At 38.9% G+C, this 27,792-nt stretch overlaps 2 protein-coding genes across 6 annotated transcripts; one reads left to right on the top strand and one right to left on the bottom strand.

Annotated features, from left to right (window-relative positions):
- Positions 1-239: 239 nt before the first annotated feature.
- Positions 240-16,377, top strand: cdk11b (cyclin-dependent kinase 11B). 4 transcript variants are annotated; one of them, XM_042003655.1, is made up of 20 exons: positions 240-299; positions 1,486-1,616; positions 2,326-2,465; positions 2,602-2,729; positions 2,863-3,007; positions 3,405-3,550; positions 3,775-3,900; positions 3,986-4,084; positions 4,967-5,092; positions 5,185-5,259; positions 6,019-6,248; positions 6,329-6,419; positions 6,499-6,620; positions 6,699-6,804; positions 8,361-8,482; positions 9,164-9,271; positions 9,654-9,770; positions 10,154-10,302; positions 15,056-15,245; positions 15,790-16,377. In XM_042003655.1, exons 2-20 carry the CDS (start codon positions 1,506-1,508, stop codon positions 15,880-15,882), a joined length of 2,424 nt encoding a protein of 807 aa, XP_041859589.1. In that variant the 5' UTR covers positions 240-299; positions 1,486-1,505; the 3' UTR covers positions 15,883-16,377. The 4 variants fall into 4 exon arrangements, with proteins under 4 accessions (XP_041859589.1, XP_041859590.1, XP_041859591.1 ...); XM_042003656.1 differs by having other exon boundaries at positions 281-299; positions 1,483-1,616; XM_042003657.1 differs by lacking the exon at positions 240-299 and having other exon boundaries at positions 1,483-1,616; positions 3,426-3,550.
- An 89-nt stretch (positions 16,378-16,466) lies between these two features.
- On the bottom strand, positions 16,467-26,513 carry mmp23ba (matrix metallopeptidase 23ba). 2 transcript variants are annotated; one of them, XM_042003659.1, is made up of 8 exons: positions 26,209-26,513; positions 21,697-21,833; positions 20,810-20,949; positions 20,183-20,350; positions 19,907-20,071; positions 18,924-19,034; positions 17,888-18,014; positions 16,467-17,814 (listed from the first exon to the last, which is right to left on the bottom strand). In XM_042003659.1, exons 1-8 carry the CDS (start codon positions 26,341-26,343, stop codon positions 17,640-17,642), a joined length of 1,158 nt encoding a protein of 385 aa, XP_041859593.1. In that variant the 5' UTR covers positions 26,344-26,513; the 3' UTR covers positions 16,467-17,639. The 2 variants fall into 2 exon arrangements, with proteins under 2 accessions (XP_041859593.1, XP_041859594.1); XM_042003660.1 differs by having other exon boundaries at positions 20,183-20,248.
- Between the last annotated feature and the right edge of the window lie 1,279 nt (positions 26,514-27,792).

Below are 27,792 nucleotides of genomic sequence, written 5' to 3'. Positions count from 1 at the left end.
CCCAGCATAACAAAACATTAAAACTCATGGATTATGATGAAAGTAAAATACTACTACCAATAACATAAGCAATACTACTTATTTACTTATCTGTTTATTTGCATTTATTATTATTATTATTATTAGTAGTAGTAGTAGTAGTAGTAGTAGTAGTAGTAGCAGCAGCAGCAGCATCTGTTTTGTTTTATTTTTTTTTATTTTTTTGTAGGGAAATAGTTGTTTCACACCGGAATTTTATAGACGTTGCTAACGCTTTGAGAGACTTCCGGTGAGCTAAACTACCACTGCGCGTTGCTCAGGTTTGTTTAGCCATTTCATTTGTCCGTTGTATAATTAGACCATTCTTTGCTTTTAGGCTTATTAATATAGTTAAATTTACCATTTCATTGTCCACATGTTATATCGGTTACGACCGTGTTAGCTTTTTAGCTCAAATTTGCACACTTAACTACTAAAGTTGTTTAGTAACGGAAACCAATGCTAATGCTATTATCTGCTAGCTAACGTGTTGGCTTGAAGCAAAGCTCATGGTTGGTTTGCAAGTAAAGGGGTTTTCTACCAGTTTGCCACTTGTGATCTCGTGTTATACAGTATGTTAACTGGTTCTGTTCGAATTCTGTCAATTGCTAGGCTATTTAGCTGACTTAGCTATCAACTGTGTCATTGCTGTGATTGTGCCGCAGTGTAAATTAATGGAAGACAAACACAACTTTTACTAAAAGCACTTTAAGCATTTGATGTTCAAATGAACTGAGGTGTTTGTGTTAAATATGACCACTGAAAAACTTAATACAATTTTGTGGCGAGTCTTTTTTTTTTGTGTGCGTGTGCATTTTTTTCAGCTTTTTTTTACGTACATGTATGTAGTAATTGTTGCAATTGTTATTTGCCGTTTAAACGGATAATGCCATTGAATAAAGGTTAAGTATTCAGTACTGGTATACATGAATAAAATATTATGTTGCTAACTGTTCAACTTTGTAAGCATTCTGTGAATTCATATCTGGCTGTGTGTCTTTCAAAGTTAAGAAAAATGTATAGATGAGTTTTTTATTTTTTATTTATTTTTTTATTATCATTTCTCCTATTTTTGAAACTGTAGCTTGTTGTTTTCCTATAAGTTAAAAAATTACGTCCTCTTAATTATAAGACTTATTTTGCATTTGGGTTAAACCAATTTATTAATGTCATATAAGATGACAGGTGCCTCAAACTAAATCGATGGCAACACTAAGATGCAGTTAAGTTACTACACAGTTACTATAATAATATATATAATACAATTATAATAGTAATGCTATAATACAATTACGGTGTCACACTAAATTATATTTTTTTCAGGTCTTGGGTAAAGCATATGTTATAACTAAAGCAGATCTTTATGTTTTCTGCTGTGTGTTAATGGCTGAAATAAAAGCAAGCTGAAATACTGTACTCTCATGAACCCTTGTGTGTCTTTTTTTGTCTCCATGAAATGTGAAGCAGGCGGTGGAAGGTGGACGCTGATGGGGGACGAAAAAGAGACCTGGAAAGTAAAAACTCTTGATGAAATCCTACTAGAGAAAAAACGCAGAAGAGAATTAGAAGCGAGAACAGACCCTAAGCGCCAGAAAAATGTAAAGTATCTTAAAGACGGTAATTTTGAACCCATATTAGACATGCCTGCTCATACTCTGATTTGTCCAAAATATTAATTAAAAAAAAAAAAAAATTAATTACCAATGCCAAGGCAGAGGTCATGTATACGGCAGTGTTGGTTTGTCTGTCTGTTGGCAACATAGCTCAAAAAGTTATGGACAGATTTTGATGGAATCTTTAGGAAATCTAAGAAATAGAATAAGGAACAAGTGATTAGATTTTGGGGGTGATCTGGATCAATGCCTGGATCCAGGAAATTTTAAAGGATTCTTTACGATGGGTAGGTAGGAATAATTTTGCCAATAGAGCTTCTACCTTAAAAAATAATGCCCACAATCATTGGCAACAAACAAAAAGTACAATGGCTTGGCAGACATCTGCACTCTCTGAGTGCTTCTAGTTAATTTTGTTTTTGCAATAGTTTTTATTACTATCGTGGGTGTTTGTCAGCATAATTGTGAAATGTTTCATTCCTTAACATTTTTTTTCAGTGGTTTTTAGAAATAGATTAATGTTAAGACATAGTTCTGGTTAGAACTATTAGCTTTTTATGTATATGTATGTAGAATTTAAGAACCATGACCATCACAGATTTTGAGATGTTTTTGCTTCATAGTAATTATCTGAACAAAAATTGTAAGGGTTTCTGGTTTAAACCACAAATTTTGCTCTTCTTAATTTGCATAGTCCACCCAGGGCCTTGTTTCACAGGCGGATGATCGGGAAGCCAAACGAGACACTCCGGAAGAAGGAGAACTACGAGATCAAAGGATGGAAATAACAATTCGTAATTCACCTTATACGCGGGAAGACTCAACAGAGGACAGGTACTTGAAGTTGATTGAATTACACAAGGTTAAGATTTGTAATAGCTGAGCTATCAATTCAGATAAGGTTTAGCTTTGTTTTTTTCAAGTGCTGGCTCTGTAAAGTCCTGCAGTGTTTCCTTTATATTTCTGTTAGAGGTGAAGAAGATGACTCACTAGCAATCAAGCCTCCACAGCAGGTTGCAAGGAAAGACAAATCTCACCACAGAAAAGAGGAGAAGAGAAAGGATAAAAGACGTCATCGCAGTCACTCTGCTGAAGGAGGTGACGGAGTGCTCCTTAACTAGATGAATACAAAGATGATTTACAGCCAAGTACAACATTTTTCTGACAGTTTATTTCAGATCTGGTTGCATTAATTTTATTTTTTTTATTATTTATTTATTTTCCGAAACAGGAGGGAAGCATGCACGACCCAAAGATAAAGAAAAAGAACGAGAGAGTGACCGCAGGAAGCGTCAGTGGGAAGAAGACAAAGCCCGGAGAGACAGGGAAAGACAGAAACGACGGGAACAGGCCATAGCGCATTCACGTAGAGAGAGGTTAGCACTAATCCAGGAATAGTATTAATCTCATGTTGAGGGAAAGCAAGTATGAGCCTAAATGTGAACCCAAGTTTTTTTAAATGCCAAGACAGATTTAGCTGTGTTAGAGATATTATTTAAAAAAAAAACTTTAATTTCTATTTTTTTTTTTTTTTTACATTAACCATTTTTTAATATTGCCAGGATGGTAACTCTCCATTAGCATCATGAAACATAATCCAGTATTTTTTTTTCTTTTTTATTTGCAGATTTGTTCATTGTTTTAAAAGAATATGAAGTCATTTAATATATTTAGATAGAGTGGGACACTAAATTACTTTATTCCCTTTAATGTTTTTTCAAATGAAGTTTGATGGTTGTTTAAACAGTTGAACAGATGTTTATTGAACTGTAGTGTCCTTGCTTTAAATGACAGGGATCGACTGGAGCAACTGGAGCGCCAACGTGAACGGGACAGAAAGCTTCGTGAGCAACAAAAGGAGCAATGGGAGATGAAGGATCGGGAGAGAAGGGCTGAAGAGCGACGGAGAAGGCGGGAAGGTCAGCGCTTACCTCACTGGTCAACAGATGTTATACTGTTTGTTTGGTTTTTCCGCTGTGCATAGTACCAGATAACAATATCCATTATCTAGATTTATGCTAATGAACAGTCACGTTAAACCAGAATAATACAAGAAGAAAATGTGTCCAGAAAAAAATTGTCTTGCCATCAGTTCTGAGAAACCTGCAGCACTATTTAATAAGGGATTTTTTTCTATTCAAAGTGGCGCCTCACCACCGAATGCTACCAGATGAGTATGATGACAAGCCAAAACAAAGCCACCGCAGTCGTAGTCCCACCCGTGTTCCCCGGGACAGGTCTGAGCACAGTGAACCACGGAAAACTGCATGTGAGTTTACCATCAGATTTGTGTGCCCCTCAACAAGGGATTACTTGCATTTCAGTGTAGCTCACATCTCTTTTTATTTCTTCAGCATCAAAGGAGGAGAAGCCAGAGATCAAAGACCTGCTTGCAGACCTCCAGGACATTAGTGATGCTGAAAGGAAGACTAGCACTGCTGAATCATCAGTGGGTAAGACACGATGTGACAGGTCTTTGAAGAATCGATAGACAACTTGAAAATCTTGCTGGAAAAAACTATACTACAGCTTAACAGGGTTTCCGCTACATGTAAATGATTGGGGCGCACCGCCACAGCAAAATAAAAGCCTCCATGTCTTCAGAATTATGATTTTTATTTTTCCTCAGGGCGGGGTTGTGCAAGTGGCGGTGTCTATATCTTTAAATGTCAAATGTGATGTAAACATTTTCGTACTTTCTCAGCACCCCGATCAGCTGTTCATTAAATAAGTCTCATAAAAAGACTAGTGGGGGAGAGACGTGTGGAGGTAGAGCAGGAGAGTAGCAGGGACGCTGTGGCCGACATTCTGTACACCAGAAACCAGAGCTCTTCAGATGTATGGTGGTGCATGAAGAAAAGACACACACAAAAAAAGAGAGAAATCAAGTTCTTTCAGCCTGGCTTCAAACTGTGCTATTTGATAAGGCTACATTGACATGGTTTCCTTAAATGACATGCCTTTGTCCTAAATAAATAATTTGTTTTTATTCACTGTTTTTATTTAAGTTGTGTTTTTGGTTGGAAAGTCATCCCCCACAGTTTAAAATAATCCTGGAGGAAACCCTTCTTAACATGAGTGTTTAGTCAGGCAATAAACCTTTGAACCTAATATTTCTACTTTAGAATACCATATTTAAAAAAAAAAAAAAAAGTAGTCTCTTTTATGCATTAAAAAAAGTGCCACTCTGCACCTTATTTAGTATGTGCACATCTGTGAATGTACTGTCATATACCATACTGTCATTTGCTTGCAGCTCTCTTCAGTCTTTGAGGTTAAATTTATTTAATTTCTTTCTCTGCATACTGATGTCACGCCACTTTTGCCCTGTTTAGTGTCAGGATCAGGCTCTGATGAAGAAGAGGACGAAGAAGAGGAATCCAGCAGCCCAACTGAGGGTGAGGAGGAGGAAGAAGAGGAGGAGTCTGTTTCCGGTTCGGGACGGTCTGAACAGAGTGCAGGTAAAACTTTTACCTAAATGTATTTCTGATTCTCTTGTGGCTCTGTCAAGTTCAGTGACATTGGATCAACACCGAGGCTTTGTCTTTTTTAGAGGATGTAAGTGAGGAAGAACAGTCGGAGGAAGATTTTGATGACGAGAGGGAAAATGGAAACCACATACCTGCAGGTGAGTAAATCAGATTTTCAGTAGAAATGGGTTGAAAGTTCAACTTTATGTCTCTGAGCAGGTGACAAAATGTTGACAGAAGGCCCAAGTGCTCTCTCTCTCTCTCTCTCTCTTTCTCTCTCTCTCTTGCTGTCTTTCTCTCTCTCTGTCTGTCTCTCTCTCTCTTGCTCTCTCTCTTTCTTTCTCTCTCTCTCGCTCTCTCTGAGTCTGTCTGCCTATCTGTGTAGGGATGTATGTACGTTTGTATGAATATGTGACATTAGAATATTATGTGAAAAATAAAAGAAATATGTAAGGGCTTGGCTCTTTGAATCACATCTGGTGCAGGTTTAGCGGGACTTGGAGGAATGTCGACTGAGCCAGATAAACAAACACCAAAAGCCCTCTTTAATTAAAGTATTAGGATTTAAGAGTGAGTTTAGAATGAGATGAGTTGTGCAAGTGCACAGAGAATAAGAGGCCATTAATAAATTACATTTCTATGAGTAAAAGCATTTCCAGCATTGTCTGCTGTAGAGCTATGCTTCTTCTGTTGAAGCTTATAAAATGCTTTCCAAGAGTCTTAGCTACAGGTTTCTTAAAAGCGTTATCTATGATCTAGAGGTTAAGTATGTTGCCCCCTGCAACCTGCTTTTTCTTTTTGATTGAGCGGATTCCCCATCACACAATGCGTCATAGGTTGACTGAGCATCACCTAAATTCCGTTTTTATCAATCACACATTACAAAGTTTTAGCTGACTTCAGTCTTTGCCTGGTAGTGCCGGAGTCCCGTTTTGACCATGATTCAGAAGAGAGTGGTGAAGACATGGAGGAAGAGGAGGAGGAGGAAGACGAGGAGGAAGATGAAGCCGGAGAAGGTGACCCCACCCCTCACTCTCAAACTCATTCACGCTCCCCCACCCCTGAAGAGAATTACGTCCCAGACTCTCCTCCAATTTCACCTGTGGAACTAAAGAAGGAGCTGCCCAAGTATCTGCCTGCTTTACAGGTGAATGCCAACAAGAGAAAAACATCCTCCATGAGTCAGCAAGTGGTATGATGTGGTTTTGAATTACATTTTATGTTCAGGGTTGCCGTAGTGTTGAAGAATTTCAGTGTCTGAACCGAATAGAGGAGGGAACCTATGGTGTGGTGTACAGAGCCAAGGACAAGAAGACTGGTGAGGAAATCAACGCAGATATATTTGCCTTTAGGGTTTTCAGCTTTGTTTATAGTTAATCATGACATCCTGTCTGCAGATGAGATCGTTGCCCTGAAAAGGCTGAAGATGGAGAAGGAGAAGGAAGGCTTTCCTATCACATCTTTAAGAGAAATCAATACAATTCTGAAAGCTCAACATCCAAACATTGTCACAGTGAGGGTAAGAAAACTTGAAAACTATGAACTTTTTTAGTTTTGGTTAGATCAGTCTAATCTTTCCGTTCTTCCACATTATCAGGAAATAGTTGTTGGAAGTAACATGGACAAGATTTACATTGTGATGAACTATGTAGAGCATGACTTGAAGAGCCTGATGGAAACCATGAAGCAGCCCTTCCTACCAGGTGAGATCTCAGTGTTCAGTTTTAGTCTAAAAGTAAAAAAATGTATTCGAATTCTGAAAATATGCCATTCCTGAGATTGCTGTGTACCCACAATCCCGATATTTGTAGGTGTCAGATGAAAACTGTACTGTTTTTTTTAATTCCTCAGTTTTTAGTCGCCTCCTAGTTCAGTGAGCAATTCAGATTTATAAGGTAAAGATATCAGTCACTTTTCTCATTGTCTCCACCTAGCTGCAACAGAGGATGCTGCATTCGCTGTACCCCAGAAATGGAAAATTAATCCTCTTTTACTCCTGTTTTTTCCTTTGCTTTTAACATTAAATCTCATAATTAGTCATATAAAATAAAATAGCTTATAATGTTTTATCAATATTTTATTGTTTTATATCTTGTCAAAGAAATCTGACTTCATGGTAGAAGTTGGAAAATTCCAGTTTCCCATTTGCTTTTAAATACACCGTCAGCACTACATTGGCAATAGCTGTTACAAAAACAGACACTGGTGAATTATTAGCCATATAAGCAACAGTTCTTAACATTAGCTGCTAATAATGTAAACAAAACAGAGAAGTGAAACTACAGGGAAAGTCTAGATATTACGGAGCCAAGATGTTACAGTTCCTTATCTGACCAGCAGCTGTTACGTTCTGTGGTGCATATCTTAATAACCGTGGCCAGTTCAACTCATGATTTGTGAGGCTAGGCTTAAAAGAGTGGTCTGTAGCCCACCAACTCTCTATGGTCCAACTTCAAATGATAGAAATGTAAGTATTTGTGAATAGAATTGGGAGTGAAGAATTTATCTGTCAATTTGGTGTATGTTTTTAGCTCTCAGGCAATTTATGCTATTTTATTAACCTGATCCAAGGGTTACAGTACCACAGATCTCAATAGAGAAAGAAAAGAGTATCAGAGTGGAGTCATTGCTCACTCAATGCCCCCAAAACTATCTGCTTTGAATAGAGATTTAAACCCTTAAAATCTTACAGTTTTTACATAAAACAGGTTTTTATGGATAAAGAGTTGTTGACCGGCTGTTTAACGGGACTACTTTTTCTGCACCCTTACTGATGCAATGGGACTGTTTTTGTTGCAGTGTCATCCTCTATTGGAGTGCAGTATGGCTTTAAAGTTAAATTTCATTTGCTACTGATTTGAAATAAGTTTTTACTGAATCTACAGTTATAAATCTAGCCAGGAATGGTACACATCACTCAAATCTCAAGAATCCTGGCTTTCCAGTGGTGTATAACATGTACATACGTAGAAGGGGGACTGAATAAAATACATGTTTACTTCTCACATCCTGCCCGTAGGATGTCTTGTACCAACGGGTTAAGTTAATGGAAGTAAAAGGTGCTGCTGCAGTGTGTGTCTGTGTTAATATGACCAAAGCCTGTTTCTTACATTTCATTAAGACCTTGGGAAAATGTCACCTTGTGAAAAAGTTAAGAATGTGTCTCATTTAAGAATGACATTTTTTGGAGGGTTAAAAAGAGATTATCTCACATGCACAACTCAGAAGCTCACATAAAGCATGAAACTTTGTTTTTTAGGAGAAGTAAAGACTCTGATGATTCAGCTTCTTCGAGGAGTCCGACATCTCCATGACAACTGGATCCTTCATCGTGATCTGAAGACGTCCAATCTGCTGCTGAGCCATAAGGGCATCCTCAAGGTATGGTGCCGCTGCAGTCCTCACCAAGACTTGTAAGTTAAAATCTTTGCTTGGCAACAGTTCTATCTCTTGGATTTTTTTAGTGCAACCAAATTAATATTTAAATTCCACCATGTGTAAGTTGAAGAATGTGAATGTGCTGAAATTAGATGACGCAGCTCTGACATGGATGGCAAATTTTTCTTTTGAAGTTAAAGAATTGTGTGTTTCTCAAAGCACTTTTTCAGCTTAAGAAAATGTGAAATCTAAGAATGGGGTAAATAAACTTAATAGGCCTTTTGATAGTATTTTGAAACCAGAGATTAATAGTTAGTCCCAATAAAAAATCTGGCAACATGAAGAGCACAAACACAAAGAACATGACTATTATTGCAATTACAGCATGACTTTCTAAGATTATATGGAAGACTCATTATTGTGTTAATTTTTTTTTCTGCTTGTCAGTGTAAATGTTATGCAAGTTGACAGTACAAAAGAGGACTTATACTCTTTAATTGGGGAATTTTTTTATATATTAGAAGACTGTGCTGTACCCTGGTGTAGGGGTGTACCATCATTTGATTTAAGGACCACAATATAAACATCTCAAGAGGAATGTAATTAACATTTAGACATAACTTTGCCACAAATTAAAATTTTGTGGTCTCTGAGAATATTTTTTCCATCTTTCCTGTACTGTAGATTGGCGACTTTGGTTTGGCGCGAGAGTACGGTTCCCCCCTGAAGCCGTACACTCCTGTCGTGGTGACCCTTTGGTACAGATCGCCAGAGCTGCTACTCGGAGCCAAGGTGGGTATTCTAGTTTACACCCCCGACCCCGAAACTGAAAGACACAGATGAAATACCTGTGCGGTAGCTGAAATTCCAAATGTTATGATGGTAAACTTTCATAGAGGTGATTACATCATCTTGATTGTCTGATTCAGGAAGAGATATATTTCCATCAGAAGACAACATCTCTGAAATATTTGGCTTGCAAGTTACCAAATACCACAAAATGCTATTTGAGTTGTGGAGTGTATGATTTATGTAGCCATATAGCAGAGGCCCAGCAAGTCCTCGGAGCACATCCACTTTCACACACATGTCAAATCCAAACAGAAACGTGCCAAGCAGAATGTCTAGCTGATGTTTCTGCGGACTACCACTGTGTTTGTTCTTCTCTCCGCAGGAGTACTCCACAGCTGTGGACATGTGGTCTGTGGGCTGCATATTTGGCGAGCTTCTCACCCAGAAACCGCTTTTCCCTGGAAAATCTGAAATTGACCAAATTAACAAGATTTTCAAGGTAAATATCTTCATTTGCTGTTAAGAAATAAACTAAAACATAACAATAAATAGTAAAACCCTTCTGCTTACAGCCTGTAAATTGAATGTAATGTCTTAATAGTCTTTACAAAGCAGTTCTGTACCTCATCACAGGGTGGAGCTGTTGTTAGACAGCTGATGGAGTTACTGTAGCCCTGTAAAGCTTACAGAAGTTGGTTGAACCACATAACCATCACAGCTGTGTGGACTGATTTGATTAACTTCTCTCATGTTACATTCATAAACAGTGATAAGTTAATGTAATGAGATGTGCATCAGACTGGTCTAATGTCACATTTCAATTATATCTTATCTTTCCGTGCACTGAAAGTATGTCTGCTGACTAGTTTGTGTTGGTCGTAGGATCTGGGGTCACCCAGTGAGAAGATTTGGCCTGGCTACAATGAGCTGCCTGCTGTGAAGAAAATGACTTTTACAGAATATCCCTACAACAACCTGCGGAAGCGTTTTGGAGCGCTGCTCTCAGACCAAGGATTCGACCTCATGAACAAGTAGGATTCTTAAAGACTGTCATATTTCACACACACTGTGTTACATGAAAACATTGCACTTCTGTCAGTCTGGTTAATCTGGAATCCCAGCTGTTAGGATTATCTCAAAATATTCATATGACGATATTGATACACCATTCAGGTCCATTAATTATTTTCAAAGAGGTTGAAAAGTCACCATAAGCTTTGTAGTATGAAGTGAGACAGGATTTTGCTAACTAAATAAACAAATGTTTTCAAGTGATATGCAGTAGATGTTATGAGAAAAAAGCTTACTATTACTCCCTTACTATGTTGGATGCTTCCGAAATTTATCTTTTTTTTTTTTACCTGTCTTGACACTGGTCGAAGCTTCCTTCGTTTCTTTATTCTGCCATTAGTGTTTAAAACTTCTTTAATACTATCTTCTTTTGTTGCCATCCAGACTGAGAAAAGTTTGCACCTCTTGGCCTGATCTTTGAAATAGCTGGTGCTGTTTGCTTTAATTTAGATTTTTTTTTTTGTGTGTCTTTAATTTAGTCCTGGTGCATATCCTGTTACTATTTCTGTGATGATTGTCTATCCAGTAGGGATGGACCAATACCAGTATCTGATACTTAAAAACCGATACTGATGTGAAAAAATGAGTGCTGCCAAACTTAATGCTTTAATGCAAAGAGGTTAATCTGTGTAATTGATGTATATTTTTTTAAATGCATTAACACAAAAACCACTAAAAAGCCACTAAAATAGGTGAAATCTTTGAGGCTGACGCCCATGTTTGTGAACGCAACGTTGTTGCACTACAAGGTGACCACAGCTCAACCCTGCTGTCTGAACTCAAGATGTCCTTCCAATAAGACATATTCCAAAATAAGACAAATTGGAATCCAAACAACCATCACTAGCCTCCACAACAGACTGTCATCACAAGAAGAAAATACTGACACGGTTCACCAGCAACGCTAGGAGGTAGAAACTTTATGCACTCAGCTTCAAACTGATAACAGGAAGCTAAAGACTAAGCTAACTGACCTGGAGGGGAAAAGCAGACGCTGCAGCGTTTAGCTGATTGGGCTCTCTGAGGGATTTGAAAGTCCACAACCTATGCAGCTGTTTTTGAAACTTCTGCAAGAGGCCCTGAGGAAATTTTCTCTTCCGCACCTGAGCTTGACCGGGCTCACCACAGCGCGACCCTCAAACCATTGCCAGGGTAAAAAACCACTTCAGAGAAGGGAACAGCTGGCTCGGAGGAGAGGACTGCCGCTCTACCAGGGTCATTCATTCAGAGTTCATGAAGACTACTCCTCAGAGGTGCTCGACCAGAGAAAGGAATATAAGAAAGTAATGTCCTCCTTTTACAAGATGGGACTGAAGCCATCTCTCTGTTTACATACATCAGTCTGTTATGACGGCCGGACATGTAGAAGCACGATGTAACAGATGAACCTGGTGGCTCTATGGATGGATTTGAGAATAAACAAGGCATTAATGGAGTGACCCATGGACGTCGCCTTCATGGAGAATGTGGGTGTATTAACACACACTCTTTTCGCGGTGAGAGGGTTCCACACCTGCACTTTTCCTGCATTCTTTTCTTAAACTTATCCTGCATTTTGCACCAGCGTGTGTGCTCTAGAGGATCTCTGGTCATCTCCTTGTTTGTGCAACAGCTCACTCATGTTGCTCCGTGAATTACGACGGCTGCCAGTTATCAGCTGATCGGCTTTTCTCTTTTGTTGTGTGTGTTTATGGATCAGCTGAGAAGGAGGAAAACTAGCGGTTCATGGTTCATGGTCACATATTCACATCAAAGTATTGTTGGCAGGACCTTCTCTAACAAAGTAGCTGACTAAAGCATGTAGCTGACAACAGAAAGTAGCTGTGGAAAGGATTTCAGCTACACAGGGGCTGGTCTAGAACAGTTCTGAAAGGGGCCCAGGCAGGAGCACTGACCGGGGGGGGCACAAATTTGACCTTTTTTAGGTCTAGATTTTATAAAATATTGAACAAATTATTATAACTAAAGTGATCATCTAATGTAAAAAAAAAAGCAAAGAGAAACTTCCCAGTGATATAATTTATCAACAATCTTTACTTTGGGTGATGCTGCTGTAGGACTTTTATCACTGCTGCACAAACACTCACACTTCAATGATAAAAAGGAAAAACCTATTTTTATCCAGATCATCAGTTTAATCAGTTTCTTCATCAATGTTGGATGTTTAATGTCAGTCCTCACATCTGCTGTTTTTTTATAATTAATAAAAAAAAGTTTTATTAATTCAGAATTATGATCTAGAACAGGCATGTCAAACTGGTCCAGCAAAGGGCCGTGTGGCTGCAGGTTTTTGTTCCAGCCAGCCAAGAGCACACAGTTTGACCAATCAGCTGTCTGAAGACTGAGATCAGTTGATTGAATCAGTCAAATCTGGTGTGCTGCTGCTTGGTTGGAACAAAAACCTGCAGCCACATGGCCCTTTGCTGGACCAGTTTGACATATGTGATCTAGAACATGGTAGAGATGTTTTAGAACAGCATGTAGAAGTACGTTACATGCTGCCATTGAACATCTGACGTTTACCCAAGAGAAGGTCAGTTAACAGTAAATATTTGTAAGCTTTGGATTCTTTCTGTTGATACAATACAGTAAAAACAGGCATATTCGCATGGTGATTAATCGTGATTAATTCATTTGAGAGCTGTAATTAATTTGATTAAAAATTTTAATCATTTGACAGCCCTAACTCAAATGTAAGTACTTGTACTCGGTTTGAAAAAAATGTGGTATTGATGCATCCCTAGTATTCAGTCAGCTGTTGAAGGGTTTTCATTTCAGCTTACAATGTCTGCTTGACATCTTGGCTGAGATGGTACCAAAAATAAGCATGTTAGTATACCTTTACACTTACAATTAAAACCCAAAATGTGAGTGAAAAAATGCCATTAATGAGTTTTGCAGAAGAAAATGATAAAATAGTTTAGAAATGTATGATTAGATCTGAAATATTCAGACATTGTGTTGATATTTGCTGATGGTCTTTTCAGTGTTAAAAGGAAACCTTGATAACATGAAATAATGTGAACGATGTGGACTGGCTAACAATCATCATGGCCGTTAAAGTGGAAATGACCTTGCACGAACAAAAAACATTTTTTATCCCGTCAAATTCTGCTGCTCTTTCCCTAGTTTTTCAATCAGTCATTGTATTCCTGGCAAGTCCATAGAAAACATGACAGCAGCAGCAGCGTATTGCTAATCCATCAACATACCTCAGCAGGAGCCTACATTCAATTTCATGCTCCACACTACTCAAAAATGTTGTGGAAAACACTTCCTTTTTTGTAAAAAAAAAAAAAAAAAGTCATTTTCACATACAAAAGACATAATACAGAGGTTTTACAATTTTCTCACACAAATTCCAAACATTATCATGGTTTTGCAGCTGCAAGGGTGTGTTTTTCAGTTCACTTCTCAGATCTTTACTGACCCACTGAGCCTTTTGTCCACACCTGTAATGACAAAATCATACTGCTCAGTTAGCTTGCAGCTGCAGAGAATGATAACATGTCCACTGTGCTGTGTGAAGGATCGCAGTTCAGTGGAAGACCAGTGCTGCTGAAACTTTTCAGATGTCAACAAAACTCAAAACGCATTTTACCCAGGGGCACATTCACACCACAGCAGGCCAACGTGAAGAGAGGTTGTGTTTGGAAAAGCTTCAGAGCAGCAGAAAAGGTATTTGTAGGTGAAGTTTGTCAGCTAGACATCACAGAGCTGTTTGGAATATCACACCACCATGCGTCAGAAAATGTTAGAAGATTGAGGCATTTGCTATCAAACCTGTGTAAATATCTCAACATCCATAAGATTTCTGAACATCCTGTACTTAGACCTCAGAGTGTTCTATTAAGAGTTTCTGATATAAATCCTGCATCTAAAGACCTATAATTCTGCTGCTTTTCTAACCCGTTAAGTCACTGTTTTCTAAAACCATGTGACAGAGGTGCAAATAGGACTGCTCTAATATTGCTTAAGTAAAAACCAGCTTAATCCCGAAGGTCCAGGTAGGGAGTAAGCTCATACTTGAAGAAAGAGTGCATAGCTCCAGCACATTGTTTTCAACACACAACCAGTGTTTGCCTCCATTGTTAAGAGGTTGAAAGAAGTCTTTGAGTTAAATGGAGAGTATTTGTTTAGGAAAAAAAACAAACTTTTTTTTTTTTTTTTTTTTTTTTTTTTTGACCACCTTTCAGTTATTTACATCTTATATAGCCATAATGAATGATTTGGAGTCCACACTTATCGACTTTTAAATAGCTGCCCACAAGTTGAAACCATCGAACTTTAATCAGCTTAGTTTTTTGCTAACACACAATAGCTAAATGATATATATATATTATTGGCCTTGAAGCTCATTAAACCACGTCATCTTTTGGCCAGCTATTGTCACTATTTTTTTTCTTTTTTGGCTCTGGCACAGGAAGATGATTCCTGCATAGTTAATCCTGCCTACAAAGCCCTGATTGGTTTTCCAAATGGGGAAATGGCCTTCAGTGAGCTAAATGCCAGACCTGTTTGAATCACAAAGAATCTGAGGTGAGACCAGCCTTGCAAGGGTTGTGGCACCAGGTTACCTCTTTACCACAATGGATCAAATTAAATTTAATCATCAGTCTACACCACCGTCATAACTGCCTGGGTGCCTCTACTCATTTATAGAAACATCAGTGAAGCATTTCTATATAAACTCAATTCTTGACTGTGTTCCAGATTCCTCACCTACTGTCCCAGTAAGAGGATTATATCAGACGAGGCTCTTAAGCATGAGTACTTCAGAGAGACGCCGCTCCCCATTGACCCTTCCATGTTCCCTACCTGGCCAGCCAAGAGCGAGCAACAGAGGGTGAAGAGAGGCACCAGTCCTCGTCCACCCGAGGGAGGCCTTGGCTACAGTCACCTGGTAAGGACATTAGTCTCCGCTTTCTCCATTACATACAGCTACCAGGCTTTCTGAATGCTGTCTGTGTTAAATAGATTACAGACCTACAGGCTTCTGCTTTGTGTCAGAGTATTTCCTCCTTGTGTTTTCCAAGATGAGCCCCCTTAAGTTCCTAATATTTTCAGCAGTGGTCCTATTCATCCATAAGTCTGGTACTGACATTTTTCAGCAGAAATGTCAGTTTTTACCAATTCATGCAAAAACAAGACCATGACAGTTATTGTTGTGATCTCCTTTTTTATTCTTGTCAGGACAGAAGAACACATGAAACATACCACAAGTTCATAAACACTCAGTAAAACCCAGAAATAATAATAATGACAACATTAATGATTTTCAGCTTTATGTATGCCTATGTAGATTAACAATTAGTGTCTCATTAAATTTGGGTTAAAGGTATTCAAATAATAACCATTGTCATATATATTAGGTTTATTATAAATATTTAAGCAATAAAACCACTTAATACCAGAGGTTTGATAGACTGTTTCCATTGTCTCTTCAGGGTGATGATGACCTGAAAGACACAGGCTTCCACCTCACCACCAGCAACCAGGGAGCGTCTGCAGTGGGACCGGGATTCAGCCTCAAATTCTAAACCTTAAACTGCAGGACATGTGGTCATCTTACCAGAGAAGAATGGAGCAAAGAATTCTGGGACTTGTTTAAAGCCGGATGGTTTACAGCCAAAGGCCAGATCAGTATCTGATCAACGACTGTTACCAAATAGTCAGGACTGTCTAACAGCAAGACTGATGGCTTAAACACGTCGAACTCCAGCTTCTTCTCTGTATTTTTAAGCCATTTCTATTGAGACCATTTTCTCTCTTCAAGAAAAGGCAACCATAAATCTGTTAGAAGTTTAGCTCTCATGTTTGAATTTTGTTTAATTTTCCTTCTTATACTTCATGGGAGAGGACCAGATTTTATAAATGGTTTTGATTTCCTGGCTGCCTGAGCTACTGTATGATGATGATGCGTCTACTGTATGCTCCAGTCAGGGTTATGTTCAAAATCTACTTGGAAATATCAGCTCACGTGATGACAGGAACCGTACTTTTGCTAGAAATAAAGTTTGAGACTTTGTTTTGTCTACCATTTTCCCTGTATTTATAAACTCTGTCCATGCTATGCAAACACAACTGCAAAGTGCCAGAGGAGAAAAAAACTGAAGGGAAGCTGAGCCTAGAAGAAATCCAGCATTGAACTCCACTCCATAGTCGCTGTCCAAAAGTGATGTCATTCTTTACGCTGCACTTTTTGTCTTAGTACTTTGTTCTTTCTGGGGAAACGAGGCCCCGATTTTGCTCTGCCTTTGTTTTTAAACGGCTTAACAACATCGGAATTAAACCAAAAATCCTCTCATTGCGCGCCAAAAAAAAATAAACAGTACAGCTTAAGACCCTGCTAGACTGCACAGTACTTTAACTGCATCAGACACAGAAAAATCCTCTGGTCCTGGGGCTTCTATAGCTGGCACTAAATGGAAATTTTCATTAATTTTATCTGTCCCCTGCCCCCGCCGGAGCCCCTTCTACAGATTATTACACCTGATGTGTTGAATAAGCTTGGAAAGAGAGCTGCTGGTGGAACTGACTGCCCGGTATCTGGAAGCAGACTGCTGGCTTCACTGTGAAGCTAGTAAAGTAAGCTAGACGTCTGAGGTGCTCCATGTGCTGTTTTTGGTCCAAATAGCTCCAAAGGCTGTAGACAATATTGCTTATTCTGGCTTTAGTAGCTTAGTTTTGATCAGCAAGTAAATTATTAAAATGGCAAGAATTTTATGCAAGTACTTCTGTGACTTTCAGAACCATAAAAAGAAGCACATGAGAAACATGGATATTTTTTTTGGATGACAAGTTTTCCACAGGGATTATTTTTGTTGAAACCCCCAGTCAATTTTCCAGTGGCAGTAAATTAGTTTGACCTGTATGAATGAGTTTAAACATAGACTAAACATAAAAGTGGGTTATAACACTGCAACTAGTTAAACTCCATTTTTTTTAAAGGTTCTCTTAAGATCTCGTGTGTGGCCTCGGACCTCATTAATCCCTTTGCCTCAGGAGCTTAGAAGAAGTCCTGGCTGAATGAATCCAGAGATGTAAAAGTCTCAAACAGCTGACAAAGCCTGCTCAGACTTCATCACCACATAAAATATAAACCTTAGCGCCTGCCATGAACAGCTTTTCACAGTCAAGTAGTATTTTCCACATTAATACCACCTGTCAAGGAGCGTTTATTATTTGCACATACAGAAATGCATTTTAAAATAACAGTCAACAGACAGTTTTATGTGGATGATACAAGACCAAAAAAAAAATGTGCCCTAGTGTCCTGCTCGGCGTGAAGGGAACTTCAGAAGCGTACGCGTACCCTCCATGAGTAGTTAGTAAGAACTTTGTCTTTTTTTCTCACGATGCAGGTGTACGTGCCTTCATTGATGGCGTTGGCCACTATAGTGATGTGGTCATTTTTCAGGGAGATGTAGTTTGGATGAGAGAACTCCAGCAGCTCCCCGTCTTTGTACCAGCTGCAACAAGAGACACCGTTCAACATAATCACTGCAGCTTTGCATAGTCTTATAACATATTAAAGACACTCACTATACTTTGCCTTTCCTCGATGCAATTTTCTTCCCGCAACGAAAAGTAAGCTTTTTGCCCTCGATGACCAGTTTGTGTTTGGTCCTTGGGGGAGTCGGGGTTGGTGCTACGGTGGGAAAAGGGAATTCTGAAGAGGGTTGAAAGGCAAGACTTTAGCAGGTGCACCATGATGAGAAAATGTAAAAACTAAAGCATACTGATTTTAATATGTTCTTTACCATTAAATGATCACTGGAAAAACTGATTTCCATCAAAACTTTCATTGCAAACTATATCACATCAGACACAATTATGTGCTGACCAGCCGGTTCTGCAGCAGACTTATCAATATAATCTCTCCCATCTGGTTTCTGACAAACAACAGGCAGTATGGTGATCAATTCACAGTCTGCTTAAAACAGTCATTTTTGTTAATGCTGCAAAAATCCAAATTGACCTTGTGTGTCTCTAACCCTCAAGCCACAGTCTGAAATTCCAGCGGTTTGGAGTCACTTAGGAATTTTCCACAGCCGTACAACCTCTCCCAATCAGCAATGAGGAACAGATTGCTGCGAGCCAGGATTCGTATCATCATGCCTCTCCACACTGTCCCTTGTCACTGACAAAAATCTCAGAAAGCCACAACAATCTATGGCTGTGATAGTTAAGAGAAGTTGTTTCCTGTTGTGCAACAGGAGACATCAACACCAGAGCATCCCACTAGAAACCCAAAGAGGCTTATGCATTTAGATTGCTAATGTGTCAGACTTGGTGTAAAGCAACTCTCATTATGGCAGCAATCAGCAGGTACTCGCCCTACAGAGCCTCCTTGGAGACTAAATTTTCCAAAAATATAATATAAAACTCTTCCAGTAGACAGTGTAATCTCCCCTCAAATCAAACTCTTGAAAACCTTCATCACAGCTTTGTGTGACTGGACCTGTTGGCTCCCGTTGCTCCATTGGCAAACGGTTCACAGCAGCTCCTTACGCTGTTCAATTGAGAGAAAACTTTCTTTTTTTTCCCTCTGGACTGCTGCTGCTTTCTGCTGTCTTACCGTAACAGAAATCACAGCTGGAAGGGCAGTGCTTCTGCATTAGCCTGCGCTTGCTGTCGCAATAGCCTTTCCGAGCCCAGGCAGGACAGATAAATAACCGGTCCAAACATCCTGGAAGAGACGCAGAGATTGAGTGAGGAGGACAACCAGACAGTAGTTCTCAGTCAGCAGCAAAAGAAACTGGATCCCTGATCTGCTCTTCACACCAGTGAAAATGACTCATTTTAATACACACTAATGATGACTCATGAGTAGTTTTTACAGTATTCATTAATGCCACGTTGGCTTTCACTGCTAGTCGTCAAAGACAAACACTGTGGTCTATATTCATGTGAATTCTGACCAAAAATGCTCCAAGATTTTGTATTTCTAGTTCTTCACAGAGATAATTAATTTAATTCAGTACAATTTATTGGCAGGATCAGACTATAAAATGTGTTTGCAATTTAAGATGATCACTGGGTCAAATTATGCCATCATTTTAATACTTAAATCTTTGCCTTAACTTGGCCTACAGTCATGAAGACAGCATGTTGAACTTCAACTAATAAAAGCATGTCATCTATCATGATAGCTGATTGGGCATTTGGATTCATAAATTGCTGTCTGTGCAAAGACATCCTTGCACTTTTACTTAAGGATGACAATTTAATGGGTTCTGTTGTACGTGCTGTTAAACAAGGTGGAGAACAGCAAAGCAAAGCAATCTTGGACTCTGCTGGTCCAAGATTTCTTGAACTACCAGACAGTAGTGGACATTTTGTGCTCATTGTTATTTCAGACGCCCCAGATCTGTCATGTCATGTAGTTTATCCAGTGAGAGAATTTGACTTCCCATTTAGCTTCTGCTCTTTCAAGTGCCCTTTGGGTGTCTTACAAGACATTATTTAGACAAAATAATTCCAAAATGTTCAGTTGTCCTTGACAAAAAGAAAACTTTACTATTGTGCTCTAATAGGAATGTAAGACCGTTGAGGACATACCATATAGACGGTGCAAACCCCACACCTCATCCTGTGTGATTAGCTTGCGCCCTGTCAGTGTTGCATTTAGGTGCATTATAGCATTTGGATCCATGGAGTGCATGAGTCCAAGGACATGACCGATTTCATGAGTTGCCACATGGACAAGATCTGTTAGCCAAACCCCTGCAACAAAGATAAAGTGGAGTATTTTCTCTCATACATATTATCCACTTTGGAGTCTGGTGCATTCATCATATTATGAGGGGTTTCAACAAACATAATGAAGATACATGCCTTTCTTCCAGCTGAAGCGCATGTTTCCAAGACTCCAGTATTCGTGGTCATCAAAGTGGATCTCGCCTGTTGGCGGGAAGAATGCATGAGCTAATTCTCCTGTGATGCCGTCGAAACAATGGTGCAAGTAGGACTGCAAACAGTCAGTGTGGTTGACTGGGTAGAAGCCTGCCAAAACACAGAGAGACAAATACCTCTGAGAAGAGGAGGAAAGCCCTCGCTCAATTATTTCTGCTCCATATAGACTACAGCAGAGCGAAGATGGATAAAAGACAGACAGCCCATTGCACAGCCATCACCCTGCAGGATGACAACCACGCCTCTCACTGTCACTGAGAATATATGCAGGACCCTCAAGTGCACCCAGAGGGACAGATAAAACATAATTTAACCTGTTTTACCATGAGCTGACACGTATGGAAGTTGTCAAGCATCCACTTTTTCATTTAGAATTATGAATCATACTGAGTATAAGCTAGGGTAATATAGTCACAGTGGTGTAACTTAATGAGTTTGGAAGCAAAGATGTTTCTGTGATGACAGCATGGAGAGAGAAATGGTAACAACACAGTTCAGAGCCAAGGAACATCTGTTGCAGACTGATAGAGATGCATGCAGAGTACCCACCGATCTTAATGTCTGCCTCTTGGTCAGCTGGCACCTCTCTGAATGTGAACGGCGAGATGTCACTCCACATGCCAAAAGCCTTGGCAATGCCTCGACGTGTGTCACTGGCATTTATCAAGTTTGTAGGGAAGGAGAGCAACCTGTTGTGAAACAGAAAAATTGTGTGTTCAATGCTGGTCTCTGTACAAATTCCTCCACAGAGGAAGAATCTGCCAAAACACAATGGCTACTGTTCAGACATACAAGAAATCCCACAAGCACTACAAGTACAGCTCCATTATTAGGATATCATATTCCTATGTATCTCAGCTGGGGTTAGATTTACACTGATACTTCTGGTTTGATCAGTCTGCACCATCTATTCCTCTATTTTAATAACTTTATCAGCTAATTATCCACTGTTTGTGCACTGTCAACTTAAAGTTGTCAGATCTCCAAAACTTAGAAAGTGTGCGTCTGAGGTTCAGTCTAATCTTCCCAATGAAGACTTTATGGGATCATTTTACAGCTCCAGAAAGAGTAAAGTTGCTGGAACTTTTCTGAACAGTTAGTGTCGTGTAATCCAAACTGTTTTGAAGCAAAGTGCAGAAGTCCCCTGTATGCTCTTTAATTTTCCTCCTCTCCTCAAATGAAAACTCAGAGTTGTGTATGGTGTTCATTGTTAGATGATTACTAAGGCCAGCTGTTGGTGGACAAACTTTAAAATTAAACTGGGTGAGGTAACAGCAAGGGATAAGTTTCCCTTAGAAACAACATAAATCTAGCTCTCATCTCCATGCTCTTCATTTATAAAAACGCAATATTTTTGTTCTCTAAAAGCCAAACAAAACAATCTACATCCATGCATAGTTGTTGTACGGACAAGAGGAGAAAGTGTGAATAAATACTTATATGTTAGCTTGAATTTGTCCCATTTGAGCTGCTCCGGGGTGAGGGTGTAGCGCTTGTTCCTGGAAAGGTGAAGCACTTGTGACCGGGCCTCTTTGTGGATCCCGATGAGCAACACAGTGGTGTGAGCTTCTTCCTTAGACAAAGCAAAAACCTTTAATGATTCACCTTACAGCATAAAGTAAAGTTACGATATAGAGAGCAGAAGACTAGCTTAGGCTATTCAAATTTAGAGATAATTTAGTTTTTTTTTAGGAAAATGAAGGCTATTAAGTTCAACCTTTATAGCTGCAATCACATGATCATGTTGTTTTGACAGTTACAGCTTCTATTTCTGTGTTTTGGATAAGAAAGTTGGAGTTTTGATTTTCATGCAAAGGTATTCCATTAGAAGCAAAGTGGCACTGGTTAGTAATAAAGATGTTTTACCAATATTAAGTATGAGCCTTTTCACAGATCCGCTGTGGCTGATATGTATTTGGGGATGTGGAACACCAGCTCCAAATAATCACATCTGGATTCTGAAGTCTTTTATAGCTTTAAAAGGCTGTCTATGGGTGCTTTGCTATTTAGCTATTTCATAAATATTCTGACTGATGTCAAAATGCGGTTCTCACTGACTGCAATATTTCATGATAGCACCAGTTGATAAATCTATAACATTTTATGGAGATGGGTTTAAGTAATAAATCCCCTTTTCAACACTTGAAGAAGAGCCATGATTCCAAACCAAGAAGCCTGTTCAGTGCTTTACAACAGGAATGTGTCTTGTCCCATGTGACAAATGACTGAGATACCATCCTATCAGTTAAATTGCATATGGATTGAAACACACACACAAATATACACACACACACACACACACACACACACACACACACACACACACACACACACACACATAAATATATATATATATATATATATATATATATATATATATAGCCTCCAGACATTAGCAGACATGATGATTCAAGTCATACCTTCGCGGTAATTTTCTAACTATGTAGAAATACATTGCTAGAATGTAAATAAATGCAGCAAGGGTTCTAATGACAACTAGCAGTAGAGATCATATTTCTCCAGTTTTAGCGCTTCTTCATTGACTCCCTGTTAAATCCAGAATAGTTTAAAATTCTTCTCCTCACATAAAAATCTCTCCATGACCAGGCTCTATTGTGTATAGAAGATTTCATAGTTCCATATATTCCCAGCAGAGCCCTTTGCTCGCAGTCTGCAGGTTTACTTGTGGTTCCAGACTACAATGGGAGGCAGAGCTTTCGGCTATCAGGCCCTCTCTTATGAAAAAAAGGCCCCAGTTTGGGTTTGGAGGGATGAGACCCTCTGTGCCTTTAAGATTATGGTTAAAACCTACCTTTTTGATAAATTTGTTATTGTAGCCATCCCTTAGTTATGCTGCTATAGGCTTAGATGCTGAGGGACATCCCATGATAACTTGTTTTAATTGGGTCACGATGAACTGACTTTAATTGCTTATGTCTGTAAACTGCCTTGAGATTAGATTGTTGTGAATTGGCACTGTACAAATAAATGACACTTTCAACTGAGTTCTATTGCTTCTTTCAATCAGCAATTGATGAGATGTTACAAATTGACTGAAGACAATCTATAATCTGGAATTCTCATAAAATAATATAACAATTATTTATTTGTTTATAATTAATATAATATTACAATTAAAGGTCAGCCGACAGCATAAAGTTAGCCCGTGTGGTGAAAACAGTTACATTATACATCCACATAACTGCAAAACACCAGATCTCAAGGCACAGATCTGGAGGAGACCAGAAGATTTCAGAAAGATTTTAAGTGCCCATGAAGCACAGTAGCTTCCTTTAGCAGCAACACACATCAACAGACATCCTACATCTGGCTGTCTATTGAATTTGAGTAATCTGGGATGAATGACCATAATGACCTAAAGCATACTGCCAAGAAAACAGTAGCAGCTTCAGGAAAACTCGGTTAATGTCCTGAAGCGATCCAGCCACAGTCTGCTCCAGAACCCAGTGGAAGGTCTCTGCTGAGGTTTTTGAACCTGAAAATGCACTCTAACTCACTCAGTCTGGTTTAGCTATAAAGTTTCTGAGACTATGAATGGGAGAAACTTCCAAAGGAACAGTGTGCCAAGCTAAGAGCAACATTCCCTAGCTAAGGGGCTTTAATCAAGTACCAATCAAAGGGTCTGCACATTTGTATAAATGGAATATTTCAGTCTTGCCTGCTGTAAAGTCATCGATCAGAGAGCTGATCTGGATGAATTAACACTTCAGAAAAGTTTTTATTGGTCATACAGTAACAGACAAAGTTATCAAATTGCATGCCATCACTTTTTCTTTAAAACAGGAAGCAGTTACACCTCACACATACAACATATATCTGCACCATGCTTGCAATGCATTTTCTCCTCAACATGTGCAGGTCTGGCACTATTAAACAATTGTCACTACTTATAACAAGTAGTGACATTTTCTACGCTTTGACGTGCTGCTTCTTCAAGATAAGTCCACATATTGAAATGTTTCTCAGGGAAAGCTTGTGCCTTTCATGATGCTCGTTTATTGTAACTGCACAGTTTTTACCAAATGTGATCATAGTAAATTTTAGTGTTTCAGCTGGAAACAGGAAGTGGTTGTACCAGAGACATACAAGCTCCAATATACATACAGGGTGCAGTAAGTGCGAAGTAAGTGCACCCAACAACAATGTCAAACAGCATCAGACATGTCCTATCAGGATCTGAGATGCAGCCAAAAGGAGGCTGTGTGCCAAGTTTAAGAGCTCCTGGCTAGACTTTAAATCCATCTTCTCACATGACTACAGTTAACTTTTAAGTAACACTACAAATTCCTCTATGAAGAGACTAAAAACGTATACAACTATCTTTGTTGTAAAATAACTGAAGCCTTAAATGTGTTCACAGTGATTCCAAATTAAGCCTAATACAACCTATGCAGTAACATTTTCTTACTAGGGTAAAATGCTGAAGGTAGTAAGCAAATATCAAAGTTTACTCCCTTGATTTTGTATTCTACACCCTATCCTCTGGTTCCTGTTCCTGCTTCACCCAGTCAAGACTAATAGATGCAGCACTTCCTTCATTTCCTTCTCAAAATAGTGAAAAAAGGCACATGCAGTCTGGTGGACTGTTCAACTCTGTTGCTGAAGTTGAACATGTTGATCCTGAAATAAAGAATATTTCTCCAATGAATAACCTGCACAGGTCGTGGTTTTATACAGCAGTTGCTGTCCTGACCTCAACTGACACACTGGAATCATGTGTTCAGTGACTTATGAGAGGTTTGATGTATTAAGGCCAGCACAGCTTTTCCTGTGTCATGTCATATTATATTCACTATATTTCTACTCTCACACTTTGGCTCAAATCAAGATTAACTGCAAACTGTGAGGACCAAAGCAAGCCCTAAACCTAGGAGCCAGCAGTGAGTGCAGACTCACACAGCAAAACATTTGAGAGCAAATCTATGAGAATCCTTAGGGGAGTCTGGAAGAGTTTAACCTCAAACAGGGGATTATGATTTTCATTCCTAGTCTCAGAAACACAAGAGTTTCTCTTCAACAAAAGCTATAGTTTGTATAGAAATGAAAACACAATGTGTCTATTGAACTTTTCCTCAGAGTTTTCTTTTGTTTTGCAAATGTAACCTGAAAAAAGTTGGTTATTTATAAAGCAGATAGTGTTAATTAACTTGATGCTCACATGCCTTTTTGCATATTCACCACTCAAGCTGGCATTTTACTGAAACAGCCTCTGGCTAGTCTAAGTCAGTTATGAAATCCCTGTCAGCAGTCTTCTTGATTGACACATAATGAGAGTGTGTGGCAAAGGAATGACATAAAGCTATTCCTCAGGCTCTGTATCACAGTGGGTGGCTGGCAATGATTAAAGTGTGTGAAGGAACACATTTATCCAATCCACTGAACATATTACTGTACAGGGATCCACTCTGCTGCCAAAGCTATTTCTGGTATTCGTCAAATTTCACCTTAACTAATTCTAAAGTGAATGATTTCATCTGCTGATGTCTAACTAATGAGATATTTAAAGAAACCAAATATTGATATTGCCTGGACAGAGGATCCCTGTTAAAAATCTTGCTTTTAATCTATTATTTTGATCCCTCAGAAAAGTTACCTAAAGAGTAGTATAATTTTGTCAGTGGTCAAATCTATATAATATCTATTAATATTGTAACAGATCCTTAATAATAATGATATATTATACCCTTTCACACAGGTTTACAATTTCTGCAAATTAAATAAACACTCGAGGTCCAAATCTTGTTAGATAATCAGAGTTAATTTAGCCATTTTAATCAATTTTGCATTGCCAACGTGCAGCATGACAGGCGCATTAAGCAAATCTTGCAGAGTTAAGAATTATGAATGGAGCTCTGTGGAGTTTGGTAATAAGTTATTTAAAAGGACCGGCAGCATCCTTAACATGTCATGAAGTGGTGACAGCATACCTCTAACCTCCAGGAGGGGAAGGCTGTGGTTAGTTGCGTCCCTGCGAGCAACAGGCTGAGCAGCGCAGCGGCCAGCAGAGGAGCAAAGCCCCAGGCACTACTCAGGAAACTTCTGGGAATCCGACAGCACACCATGGTTTGCGATATCACGCCTCCAGGAGAAGAAATATATAATCGCTCTACGAGGACTATCCTACTTTACCATCAATGGCCCGGATTCTACTTTACCCTATTTCTTTGCCATGGCACGCGTAATTCGCGTGTTGTTTTGGGAAGCTTATGTTACTTCTTCTGTTATTCTGTGCTGCAGTCCAGCCCGAGGACCGGATAGTGAAAGCAATGCAGACTGCACATCAGCTCTGCTCGGCTCTCTTCCGCGCGGCGCGCATGCCAGCTGGCTGTCTTCACATTTCTGTAGTTCGGGCAGGGGGTCAGTGTCGAGACGATCTAATGAAAACCAAACGCGCGCGCACTGTCCGTCTCACCACTTGTTGCAACCAGAGCCCAGTTAAAGCAGAATCAGATGGCTTATTCAAGACACGATTTTAAAGTTTATGTAATAGCCTACAACTTTAAGAAAAGAAAAAGAAAAAAAAAAAAAAAGAAAAGAAAAGAAAAGACTGAATAAAACTACAAATATGAAAAGTATGTACAGCCTTTTGTAAAGTTCTTATATGAAAATATAGGCTAATGATAAATTACATTATGACTAAGCTGATTTAGTTAGTCGTGTAATTGGGGACCCCCTGGGAAAAAAGACCTAAAATACCATCATCTATTGTAATTTCAACATTTAAAGTAGCTCTCACAACCAGAAACCGCAGCCAGGCCCACTTCATACCTTCTGAAGATAGATGGGATATCTATTGAATTTCTCTAAACTCCAGAGCATGAGGGCATTAAGGACAGTAAATGATACCACGAGCAGAGGTAAATATCAGAGAACCACAGCATAACCTCAACAAATAAAAAAGGAGTTCCAGAGATGTAGTTGGTGTGTTGGTAACAATGGAAAAAAAAGCTATAAAAATACTAATAAATGATTCCACTTACACATTGACATGACCAAAAAAGAAGTGTTTTGCTGTTGTAGCAGATGGGAGTGGACCCCAATTGTCACATCAGGCTACAATTTCTGATCATATTCATGATCAATGGATTTTGATTGATCATTATGGAACTGTAACAAACTCAGAAAATACTTAATTCACATAGTAAAAAAAAACCCCACTTGCTCTATCTAACCAGCCAAAACTCAAAATGATCAAAAATGTTGAAAGGAAAGGAAAATGGTTGCTTAATCAATGAAAAAGTATTACACAAAATTCTTAAGCTCTTCTTACATTGTGCAAGTCAGAATCTTAATTTTTAAAGTATCTAAAGTTGTCCAGTAAATGTAAATAATCACTGGATGTACCAGAGACAAAATAAAACATCAAAAGCTGGACTTATTAAAGCAAAGTATATCTCACTCTTGTTGCTGAATTCATGTTTGGAGAAGAGCGTTTTGTTGCGTTCAACCACTGACATCTTCTCAGCACATTTGTTTACCATATAAATTAAATTTAATGCTGAAATAAAATG

The sequence above is a fragment of the Melanotaenia boesemani genome, chromosome 13 (assembly GCF_017639745.1).
Source record: "Melanotaenia boesemani isolate fMelBoe1 chromosome 13, fMelBoe1.pri, whole genome shotgun sequence".
Taxonomy (NCBI): Eukaryota; Metazoa; Chordata; class Actinopteri; order Atheriniformes; family Melanotaeniidae; genus Melanotaenia; species Melanotaenia boesemani.
This window is presented reverse-complemented; position numbering and strand designations above follow the sequence as displayed.